The following is a 12,927-nucleotide window of genomic DNA, read 5'->3' as shown; positions in this document are numbered from 1 at the left end:
ATGCTTGTTGGCTTGACGTGACTTGACTTACAGTGTGCCAGGCACTGTACTAGGTGCTGGAGATACAAATATCAAGTATGTGTGTGTGTGATTTATAATTTTACACTTATATGTTTGTGGGTGTGTATGCACACAACACACATTTATATTTCAAATTTTATAATATAGAGGTATTAGTGTCAACTCTTACCAGGGTAGGGATATGTAGAAATAATCTTTGTTCTAACATAGAGCTTTCTGTTTCAGTCACTCCTTCAAGCATTTGTTTATTCTCTACGTGCACATGTTAGATAGCTGAACAAAAGATGATTCCAGGGTATGAAGATGTCTTCCCACAAGGACCAACCTAATTTCCTCTGGAATAGGGTGGGGAGAGACTTGTGAAGATCCATTCTGAGTTGTATTCTGCCAAATTTTGGTCTTGAATTACAGACTGACCTTGCATAGTTTTTCTGGGCCTATTTTAAAAAATTCCATTTTGATCCTGAGTAAAGTTAGCTCCTGAAATGTCAACTCCTGTAATAAATTTTCGTGCTATTTAAGAGGTATAATAGTCAGACCTCTGGTTAACCATGTGGAAACTTTCCCTTTTATGAGAATGATATAGTTGTCAGAAACATTCTGCCTCTTACCTTTGCGAGACTGTCTCCAATTCTTTCCACCACTACCGAACATCAACTTGGGACCGAGTCAATAGTTTGATGTAGCGTTCAGAACCATTATCATGGCTTCAGCATTTCTTTTATGAACATTCCAGCAAGATGAAAAGGTTTCATTTTTGAGAATTTATCTCTATTGATCTTACAATATTTGTGCATAGGACTATGCTTATAGGTAAGTTATAATGAGTGACATTTTTGTACCAGTCATATTGAGGCCCAGGTTTATAAAATGTATCTTATTTTATGTATACATTCTCAAGAAAAGTATGATTTATTTGGGTAAAATTAAGATAGCTGTTTTGATGTTATAATAGGAACTCAGCAAGTGGCCATTTGTCCTGTTGCCAAATTATAATCTTGTAATTAGATTATGAAGCTTAAAAAAATCAAAGAAAGCTTGTCAAAAATTCTTGCTGTTCTGCCTGTCTGATTTTTCTCCCCTTTTGTAAATGTCCAGTAATTAACTTTATGAACTCAAATCTTTCCCTTTTCATTTCCTTTGTCTACATGATTATTACAGAAAATTAATTGCTGTGGAGAAGTATAAAGTAACAAGCAACGAAATAAATTTCAAAATGAATTAATATAAAAACATTCTCCTCCATGCCTTTAGGCAGAGAACATGACAGCTTTAATGTAGTTTTTTTTTCTTCCTTAATGATATTTTACTTAGGTGTTGCGTTCAGGCTTTTCAAGACTTCTGTTACATTGCCACCCTTACTCCCAAACTAATGTTGCTTAATAATTTCTGTTAGAAACTGGATAATAGGTGATTCTCAGAATATATTATTTGCTCTTTTGTTTTTTTAAGTCCAAATTGTTACAACTGTTAAGTTTTATTTTATTTACCAACAGCTAGAAATGAATAAGAATAGAAAAATGTTAAAAAATGGAAAACAGTAAAATAAATTTTAAATGCCATGCCAAATACAGAAACTTAGACACATATTTGACCATGGTTTTCTAAATTCAGCTGTACTTCAGCAATCAAGAATTAACTGAAATAAAGTAAAGAATAATATATTTCATCTGTATAAATACATTATGTTTTGCAAAGTGCTTTATGTATCTAAATACATATAGAATGCTGGACCTGGTGTCTAAGACATTAGTTCAAATCTGGTCTCAGGCACTTACCAACTTTGTGACCCTGGGCAAGTCATTTAAAAACCTTTGTCTGCCTCAGTTTCTTCATCTATAAAATGGAAATTATAATAGCACCTACCTCCCCAGGGTTGGTAAGGATAAAATTAGATAAAATTTGTAAAGTGTTTTACAAACTTTAAAGTTCCATGTGAGTGCTAGCTAGCTTTTATCTCATTTGATTCTCGTAATAGCCCTCTGAACAAGTTGCTTTGGTATTATTGCCGTCTCCGTTTAGAGATGTTATCTCCATACTGAGACTCAGACAAGTTAAGTAATTTGACTGTGATCACACAATTAGTAAGTATTAATGGTGGTATTTAAACTCAGATCTCTCTTGACTTTGGATCTAGTGTGCTCTCCATTTTACCATAATACTTCTCAGTACAGGGAATCTCAGATGATGATAAGGCATATAAAAATTATAGTACATACATAGAATTTCATAACAACAGATTTAAGCTCTGAATCTAAAGAGAATTTGGTTGGCATGTGAATATGAATTAATGATGTGAATAAATGCATTTTAATAGGATTTAGAGCTGAAAAAGCCTTAGAGGTCATCTAGTGCAACTCCTCTTTCTACAGATGAAAAAACTGAGGTCCAGTGACAAGTTCCTTGTCTTAGTTCACGCAGCTAATTAATGACTGAGTCAGGATCTGATTCAATATCCAATCACCTTCCACTATTTTACTCATAAGTTCCTTCCACCAATGAAATGAGTGTAGACTCAGGCATGAATGATACATTATAACCAAAAGGATAAATAAATTTACTCAAGCATTACCTTTGAGATTATTATATATCCCTTGAACCATGAGTGTTCTGTCTAGAACACAATTATGTTTTATTTAGCACAAATGAAAGGAGGTAAATGCACCAGGTTTCTATGTGGTAATGATAGCAATTTATAGAATCCTTTTGAGGAGCTAAAAATATTTTTAAAACATTTCATTAAAATCAGTAGGGAAATTCATTAAACTGAGTAGGGAAATGACAAGTGTTCAAATATCATTTCCATTTTATAAATAGAGAAAATAAAGTACAGTTAGTAGTTGAATGGTGGAGCCAAGACAAGAATGCATATTCTGCATCTGATCATACTTAATTATAAAGGCTTTCATGTCGTAATGAATTATCCAGGATAATATTTACAATATGGAGACAGAGAGAACCAACAAAATATAGCTGGTATGTTGAACATTGTGTTAAACTACTTAATCCACTGGACCAGAAGGAATCTTTTTTTAATATAGAAAGCAAAAGATTGAATTGGTCACAATGTCCTTGTCAAATCAAAACTTATTAATAGATTGATTTAATTTCACAGTACATAAACAGGCAAAAGTCTTTAGAATTTGCTGTTCTTTGAATAAAATATGGAGTTGTGTTCCTGTGAAGCTATTTGTACCATTAATCATAACAATATTTAACGCATTTAAGCAGAATTACTTGCATAGCAATTTGCCAAAGAATTATATGGGATAACATTGACAGTACATATATCATTTTGAAAGGGCTTGACAGGACCTGATGGATCACCTGGCTCAGTTGGTCCAAGAGGACAAAAAGTAAGTTAAAGGCCTTTTCTCTAATGTTTAAGACTCATTCTTAGGAAAATTTCCTTAAGTATATTAGTTTAGTTTTCAAATAATGGAAATAATCCTATTGAGGAAGAAATGTCTTTGAAAGGCACACAAATGATTTTTCATTTATAAAGATGCCATTATATCTTACATGGGCAAACCTCACTCCCCAACACATCCACTCATTCCCACCCTATATATACATCTGCACATATCCACATTGTACATATTCTTCTGAAAATTAGATAAAAAGAAATTATTTTGTGTTTTTAGGGAGAACCTGGGGTCCCAGGATCACGTGGATTTCCTGTAAGTAAAACATTTTAGATGCTGTATGAATTTAAAGCCTGATAATGTTTAATTCTGCCTCTATGATATTCCTAGTGAAACATTTTACATAGAAATACAGTTAAAGTTTTGCCTGGTGAAATAAATATTCTACAGAAATTAATTGCATGGGATTAAGTGAAACACTACCCTGAAATTCATTGTAATGAGATTTTACTTCTTTCTGTGAGTGGAATAATTCTGGAGAAATTTGAATGTGCAGTATAAAGTGCATAGATATACAATACAGTATTCAGGGGTTGATTGGTTACTATTCAGTTTTCTTAAGTGCTCCTTTTCTAGGAAACCCAATCTTTTCTTAGGGAAGAAAATCATTCTTGCATAGCTGCATGAGAGAAAAACCATACCATGATAAACCAAGAGCAGAGGTCTAATAGTCATGAATAAATTGTGGTAACCTCCCTGCATCTTGGTTTTAACTCTAATGAAAAACAGTTTTCCTGGGAGTTCTTATCCTGTTCTCCGACTTGTCATTTCCACATTGTACCATTAGGCTGAGATTTACTGATGGGGCCAGGTCATCAGCATAGATCACTGTAACTATGCCTCACAGAGAAAATGAGCTGGCAAACTACTTCTCATCCACTGGTTTTTTGTTAATGAATTATTATTTTTAGTTTTAAATTCTGCATTCTTCTCTTTTCTCTGAGCTTCCCCGCTATGTCTTAGCATTTTTTTATTTTACTATCAGACTTTCATATGCTATAATTATTATTATGATTATTATTATGATTTTGCTTTTTGGTGAGGCATTTGGGGTTAAGTGACTTGCTCAGGGTCTCACAGCTAGTAAGTATTAAGCGTCTGAGGCCGAATTTGAACTCAGGTCTGACTCCAAGGCCAGAACTCTATTCACTGCGCCACCTAGCTGCCCCTACAATTATTTTCTGAAGTGAATAACTTGTACTACTTTTTCACCAACCAAATCTCTTGATTTATAACATTTGCAAAATCCAAATCTCTTTGTTAATTTGAAACCTACTGACTAGTAGTCTACAGTTAACAAATGTATTTTCATTCTCTTTTTAGCAAAACTTATCACTTCCACATTTTTATCATTTAAGTCTGGTTGTTTTGTATAAGAAATGTGTGCAAATAAGTATACCTCTTCAATAAATATTGTTACAAAAAGGACATCTAATGAATAACAGTTTTAAAAACACGTTGCTTACCTTTGGCTCTGTCTCAGTTATTACTGATTCATTGCCTAGCCCAGTGTGTAACGGTAACTAAATAAAGGTTCACTTAGTGAAGGACTGAATGAAGGAGTGAATAACTAGCCAATTCAGTTAAAATTATCAAACTAATTGCTTGTTTTACTCATTGTTTTCTTTCTTAGCCTCTCTTTTCACCCCATCCCTGTTACCTTACCTTCTCCCCCCCACTCTTCCATCCCCTACTTCATCTATCCCTCTAAAAATCCCCCCATCCTCTACCACACACCCCCAATCTCAATCCACATCCATCTCAAAAAGTTTCCCTCTATCTTCTCCCCCCCACCCTTTCAAATTCCAATGCACACACCCTTCTAAAAGTCCCTCCACTGTTAATAAAAACAAAACAAAGCAAAAACCTAATTGTGTAGACAATTCACCAACAGAATCCCTAGGGATTTTACTGGATGCTTCAGTTATGAAGATTTAAGAGAAACCCATGTAATAAAAATCACCTACATTTCTCTTGCATTTTGTTGTTTCCAAAACACTTTTACACACATAATTTATTTAGATCTTCACCCTAGGAGGCAGGCAGAGGGCAGGTCTTTCCCTTCTCCTTTCCTTATTTTGCAGATGAGGAAACTGAGCCTCAATGAAGTTATGTCTTGCTCAAGGTCATATGGCTACAGTGACCTTGCTACAGTAGTACGGTGAAGAATGGAGTTCAGGTCCTCTGATTCCCAATATGGCCATTATAATGGACTATGCCATGCTTTGCAAAGGTAGCAGGAAAGATGATTGATTCTGAGACATCTACCTGGAAGGAAAAGAATCAGGAACAGAAGACTAAAGCGCCAGGAGAGATCCCAGGAAAAAAAGATCAGATTGAGAAGGGAATGGAAAAGGGATAGCGTTCTAGGTAGAGTATTATGACAAAAGTGTCTCAGTAATACAGAACAGAGACAGCATGACTTGATTTAAGATCAAATTCAGTATGGCAAAGTGTGTGGAGGTAGGGTACTTTTAATTCTCATAACTACTGGGGCCAAAGGAGTCTGCAGCATAAATTTCCAATTGTTTTAAAAGGGTGGATCTCTCTTCTTAGGCACCGAAATGAGTATTCTGTGCTTCATGAATACATAGAAAACTTTTTTATTTAACCCAAGTCTCTTTGGAACTAACACATTGCATTCGTAAGTTTACAAAAGTGGGAGCTGGGCATAGTGGATAGATCTGGCTTTAAAGCCAAGAAGACTCAGGTTCAAGTTTCACCTCTGACACATACTAGCTGTGTGACCCTGGCAAGTCACTTGATTTGTCAGCACTCCAGTCAGCCTTCTGAGACTTCAAATTGAAAAAGGCTGACCTGCATTTATAGAGGGAGTTTTATCACTTGGGAGTTTCCTATTGAGTAGTATCAAAAAATAGAAAGAGATCCCTTAGAAAACCACAAATTAACATTATCTATGTTGTGTTGCATTTTTTGTTTATTTTGTTAAACATTTCCCAATTATATTTTAATCTGGTTCTGCTAGCATTGGACTCTGCCAGCATGGACTCTGCCATAGTCTTGCCGGCTGCTTGCTTCTTGCTAGTTTGATACCTCTGTGACCTATCCAGTGAAAGCACAGATCCATTTCTATCCTATCTCATATTGTAGTCATAATTATATGAAAATGAATTGCATTTGAAAACATGAAAAAAAGCATTTTAAATCATCATCAAATGTGACACCCCTATGAATGTGAATTACAGCTGCCAGTATTCTGTAAGCAAAACTGTATGTCTTCATTTACTTTCATTAAAGAAGAAAACAGAAAAAAAAAACATTTTTAAAAGGAACATCTCTTGCTGATTCTTCCTTTCAAGTCCTCTTCTGCTGCCTCATCATAGTGTGCAGGAGATCTTGGGTTTTTGCCAACCGAGCTCAAGCTCTGGCAGATTCTATTGTACTAAGAAGACTTTTAGTAATGCCCTGGCAACAGATGACAGACCATTTGTGTCATCTATGGACCACCCCACTTCACTTAGCAACTATAGTTTTTGGCACATAGAAAGCACATAATAAATCCTTGCTGAGTGATTGACTGCAGGATGGTAACTCCTTTCATCACCATAACACATAAACATCATCTCCAAAATGAGAAGCTGTGGTGATCTGTATCATTAGAGGGAACACCCACACCATTGAAATAACAGGCCCTTGAAGTAGTAAAATATTGGGGAGAAAAGTCTAACTGGTTAGCTTATTCCCTTAGTAATACTCTAAGAACTTAATCTTTTAGAAATGAAGGCTTGTTTGTCTTTTTTTTTTTACAAATAACACTTCATATTAAAAAAAATTTAAACATAGGTATAATGTCTATCTTTGGTGATATGGTTTATAGTTTATTTTCTTTTTAAAAATTTTCAATCCATTTTGAACTTAAATACAAAGACAGAAAAAGAGAATATTTTCATGTATACAGCACAACATAAAAAGAGGATTCAATATAAAACCGTGAATTTCCATTTCATACTGTTTGCTTTAAACCCTGCCCCACCCACTATGTAACAAATACTGTGAGTTGTTTTCAAAGCTACCCTGCTTTTCTGTGCTTCCTTCTAAGTTTTCTTTTGTTTTCTGCTGTGTACTTTCAATTATTTTTCTCCTTTCCTCCCCACCATGTCCTAGAGAAGGCTACCATTTAGCATAAATAAATAATTATATATGTAAAACCATACTATACATACTTCTATTTATCAGTTCTTTCTCTAGATGTGGATAACATTTTCTTTCACAGGTCTTTTGTAGTTGATTTGAGGATTTATAATACTCTAAATGACTTAATCTTTCAAAGTTGTTCTTAGAACAATATTGCTGTTACTGTGTACCACATTTTCTTGGTTCTGTTCATTTCACTCTTCATTATTTCATGCAAGTCTTTCTATTTTTTTCTAAAATTAATCAGCTTATAATTTTTATAGTTCAATAGTATTCCATATAATTTATTTTCAAGAAATATCTTCATATGTCTATTTACATGTGCATGGATAAATTATATTATATAAAACAAAAAAATTTTTCATTTTTCCAGGGTCGTGGTATTCCTGGACCACCTGTAAGTATCATTTCATAGAACATTTAGGCTATTTAAAAAGGTGAGGTTAGACAAAAGAATGTTCCATATTTAGCTCTCTTTAGCTTTATTCCATAAATAATATTCTGCCCTGCAGCAATCCTGTTGCTAATCTTTCTTCTGGTGACTTTAAATATTTCCCCATTATTTTGTGGCAATCCTTTTATGCTATGTGTCTCTGGGTAGAAATTTACTTTTGGATTAGTTTATGAAATGTCTGGTCCACATAGAGTAGTTGGTCATTTATAAAATGTGTTACTCTCTCATTGGGAGAACAAGCTGCCAAGGCCACATATCTAAATCAGATTTTAAACATGATTTGACAAAGTTTTTTTTTAAATCATTGATTTCCTTTTAATGTATTGACTTTAGGGACCTCCTGGTGCATCAGGACTTCCTGGAGAACTTGGTCGTGTGGGGCCATCTGTGAGTATCATGGATTACTTTTCAATAAATGTTTGTTGATTTTTTAGAAGATATCGATAAGGAAGAAATTATTACAAATACACATGGTTCCTTGCAAATTTGTTGATGTAGAAGTATTTGCCTTTAGTTCATAATAGTGATGAGTTCTTGGGAGAGGAGTGTCACTTTGCTATTGTCTGCTGCTTTTTTCCAAAGTATGGTCCAGCATATTTGTTTGTTTTAACATTTGTTTGTTTAAAACATTTATTTTTAGCAATGCTTTAAAGCTCTATTTCTCAAAGCATGTTCCAAGGACCAGGGGCTCATAAGGTCAAAGCTATTTTCATAATAATACTAAGACATTTAAATTTCTAATACAATACATATCAATATGTAACCCACATTAACAGAAGCCCTTTGGAAAGAATCCTCAATCATTTTTAAAAATGTAAAGGGGTCCTGAGACCAAATGTTTGAGAACAATTGATCTAATGTTAATATAGCAGCTTCTGTCACATGAGGTCAAGTAACTTGCCAGAGGTTATACCACTAATTGGTGAAGTCTCTAACAGTGAATAGAACACAGTGGATAGAATGCTGGGCCTGGAGTCAGGAAGACTTGAGTTCAAATCCAGCCTCAGGCACTTATTAACTCTGTAACTTAACCCTGGTTGCCTCAGTTTTCTCATCTGTAAAATGAGCCGGAGAAGGAAATGACAAACCACTCCAGTATCTTTGCCAAGAAAACCCCAAATGAAGTCAGGAAGGGTTGGGTATGACTGAATAAGTCTCTTAATTCCCAGGCCAGATTCTTTTCTTTAGACCATTTATATGAAATGAAGAATTAATAGCCTAAAATTATGACCACTTATATTAAAGTGTCATGAATACAACGATAATAGTAAGAGTGGATAATTTGTATATATTATAAGGTTTTCAAAATACTTTAAATCCATTATCACATTTGAATTCCCTAACAACCTTATGAGGTAGGAAGTAGGTGTATTATTACCCCATTTTACAGATGAGAAGACTCATGCTCAGAGAGTTGAAGTAGCTGGCATAAGATCTCACAACTAATAAATAATAAAATGGGAATCAGGAATGTTCTGGACTAGATCTAATTTAGCTTGTGAGAGCTAATTGTTACAGTTTCAGTATGAGTATTTATACCTTGGAAATGGACAAAGCTCCAAATTAGGGCTTAATTTATTGTTTTGTTGATTGTCTAGACTTAAAAAATGTTAATAATGCAGATTAAATTTAAGAGTGTTGTATATGCATTGCCTTTTCCCCCCAGCTGATGGTTAAAACATTTAGTAGCACATTTCTAGTTGGAATTGAAATCTAGGACTTCTGTATAAAAAGCCAACGCTCATTATATTGATATATTGATATTGCTCTATAGCTTTTCCTCTACCATATAGAATCACCAAAAATCATATTTACATTCTTTAGGGCTAAAGTTTTGGGTATCAGATTTGTGGGTCAGATTAAAATTGAAATCCATTCTGGATTTCAGAATTCATTGAAATCCCAATGTGTTATTCAGCATACTTTATATGTAGATCCTCTTTGCTATAAAGACATAACCATGGATAAAGAACACCTTACATATTCCAAAGTAAAATATTTAAAATATCGACTCTTATAGTAAACATTTCATAATTGTTACAGTAACATCATATAAATGTTTAGAATTTGGAAACTCCACAAGGGCAGACTGTATCACATATTCTTCACAGTACTAGCATAGTATATAGTATTAGAATTGGTTAACTCTAGAGTCAAGACTGTGAAAGGCAGAAAATCACACGAGAGCAGAGATGATAGGATGGGGGAACAAGGTAGGGCAGATGTATCAGAGTTTGCAGTAAAGATAAAGAGGTTTAGGAAAAATGAGGAAGAGAGAGATGGAAGGACAGTAAAGTATGATCAGAGAAAGGACTTTTAGAGATTAAAATTTTGGAGATAGAACAATATTAAGTGATGGTAAGATCTAAGGAGGGACTACCCTTGTGGATAGGCGAGGTAGAGTGGGAAACAAATTTGAAATAATCATAAGGTGGAAATGATTCAAAATGTTTTAGTGGCTTCTTGTGGCAGAATAGGAAGAAAAAAGAAATCATATGCCATGGATAAATTTTGGGTTCAAGACCAGTTAAAACACATTGCCATCTTCATAGCTTACTTGGAATTTTCTAAGTGAGTATAATAACAGTCCAAATGATGAATGTGATATGAAAAATATTGGCATGAGGCAGACACTAATTGCAAAGATGAACCTATTTCTAATTTGAGGCTAATTTTTTCATGATGAAGGAAATATTTTTGCTATAATTAAGTATTCACAGTACTATCAATACTTTCTGGTTTTATAAATAAGCATAAAAATCAAATAGAAGAATTTTTTTAAAATTTTCCTTTATATCAGATATATAAATACCCTATCCAATAGAATTGGCTTCCCTATTTTCCTCTGTTCAGGTCTAGATTCATTTTATTAACTTGAGAGATGGAACTCATCCATTATCTTGCTCTTGTTTTGTGGAGATTATTAGATTAGAGAGGACTCATTGATTTCCTTGCTTGCTTTGAGCATTTGATGAGTTCCATGGGTTTTTGTGTACCTCATCATTTCTTCTGTGTTTTTATGTCATGAGCTGCCATTTGTATAAACATTTACTTGTTCTATCCCCAATATTTAGGGTGATCCCGGGAGAAGAGGACCACCTGGCCCTCCAGGTCCCCCAGGACCTAGTGTAAGTTCTTAGATTTGTGATCTTTCCATGATCCAGAGAGTCAAACTTGACAAATGTAGTTGTAAAGTGAACAAAGAAATGAGTGTAAACATAAAGCATCATTATTATGCCATATTTATAACAAGCCTCATTTTTCAATGTGGCTATCTATTTTCATCTCTTATTGAAGGCATGAATCCTTTAAAGATAGAAAATTATGTGAAAAATTAATATTTTTCAGTATACAAAATTTAAAAATAAATTCAAGATGGGAGTGGATGAGAATTCATTTACCTTTAGGACTCAAACCTCTTCCTTACAATTTTGGGGGGAACCCCTTGAAGTACGAAAGAGCAATTATAGAGCTCCCTCAAAAGACTAGTCCCATGATTAGGAGACTTTAGATTGCTGTATCTTGTTAATTGTCCAGTATCTTCATTTATTTTATTGGCAGATGCCTCTCTGCCACCATTTGGCCATGGATATTTGAACCAATTATATTTGGTTTATTTGAAAAGTTATGATTCTGAATATTCTGTAACATTTGCTCCTTTTATTTGCTTTAGGGAACAATTGGGATTCATGATGGGGATCCATTGGTAAGATGTTTGCTTTTATGAATAAAATGGTGTCCATCAAAAATAATGTGTTCCTTCTTTAGGAAGGCTTGTCTAAGCAGCCTTTTTCGTCGGTATCTGGATGGCCAAGTAATTTGTATCCAAGCACAGTTTCCTAGTGGATAATACAGGGCTTAGTTGGTTCTTTTTCCATGCATGGAATTATTCCATTCTTCTTGTATGGCCCCACTCAGAACTGAACCAACATTTATTATTTCATCGCCCCTATTTCAGTATGATTTTCCATTGTTAAGGAGGGCATTTTTTTTTAGTCCTCATCTCCTAGAACACCTCTCTGTTGTGAGATATGCTCCTTTGAGGATGGGCTGAAGGCAATCAACACTAAGGTCTCTGTCTGATTCTACTTTTTGTTTTGAGTCGGATAGTGAGTCACATAGCAGTACATATATATAATTTATAAATAAATATATATTGTGAGTACATGCTCATTTTTTTTCTAATGGGTTCGTGATTTAAAAAGTTTAGAGGTTATTGACCTAGGACAGTGAGAAATTAGAGGTAGAATCTGAGTCCAGGCCTTTCAGAGTCCAAAACCAGATCTCTAATTACTATGCCATTTTTTGCCTCTCATTTAACATGTTTGTAATCAATACTGGTGAAATAGACTACTGGACTAGTGAAATGAAATTTTGAAAGGGAATATATCAAATACATTCTTATTAATTTAATTTTCTTTATGTGCCAATTGGAACTTCTTAAAATTTTTACTTGATTGGCCCATTTGGTTTTAAAATCCTAACTCTGTGTGATTGTTTTTGTAGTGTCCCAATTCCTGTCCACCAGGTCGTTCGGGATATCCAGGTCTACCAGGCTTAAGGGTAAGGGAATTAATTTGATTATTACATTTATTAGAGTTGTGGTTGTGGTTTGTCCTTCATTCTTGAAGAGGACCATGACATCAGGAAATGACAACATGACTTGCAATTGAATTGAATTTGAGTGAGGGGGGGCTGTGCAAAGTTAGCATTCTCACTTTCTCCTCCAGAGCCATATTAGAGCTGACTTATCAGGGAAAAAGGGTTATTTTGGGTTCTGTTCTTCCATGTATAGAGATCATATTGATAGAAAATCCCTCTGATGGAATAATATGTTTATGTGAATATAATCTTAGGCATTACTAACATATT

General features: G+C 34.3%; 1 protein-coding gene across 1 annotated transcript in view; it reads left to right on the top strand.

The window, feature by feature from the left end:
• COL9A1 (collagen type IX alpha 1 chain) overlaps positions 1-12,927 on the top strand; it is a 122,977-nt gene that overhangs the window by 42,305 nt on the left and 67,745 nt on the right. Inside the window, exons 11-17 of the mRNA XM_027852959.1 lie at positions 3,324-3,377; positions 3,666-3,701; positions 7,975-7,998; positions 8,389-8,442; positions 11,130-11,183; positions 11,729-11,761; positions 12,562-12,618. Of these exons, the coding sequence (XP_027708760.1) occupies positions 3,324-3,377; positions 3,666-3,701; positions 7,975-7,998; positions 8,389-8,442; positions 11,130-11,183; positions 11,729-11,761; positions 12,562-12,618 (312 nt within the window). The remainder of the gene's footprint in view (positions 1-3,323; positions 3,378-3,665; positions 3,702-7,974; positions 7,999-8,388; positions 8,443-11,129; positions 11,184-11,728; positions 11,762-12,561; positions 12,619-12,927) is intronic.

Source organism: Vombatus ursinus, unplaced genomic scaffold, assembly GCF_900497805.2.
Source record: "Vombatus ursinus unplaced genomic scaffold, bare-nosed wombat genome assembly UNPS02009835.1, whole genome shotgun sequence".
Classification (NCBI taxonomy): Eukaryota; Metazoa; Chordata; class Mammalia; order Diprotodontia; family Vombatidae; genus Vombatus; species Vombatus ursinus.
This window is presented reverse-complemented; position numbering and strand designations above follow the sequence as displayed.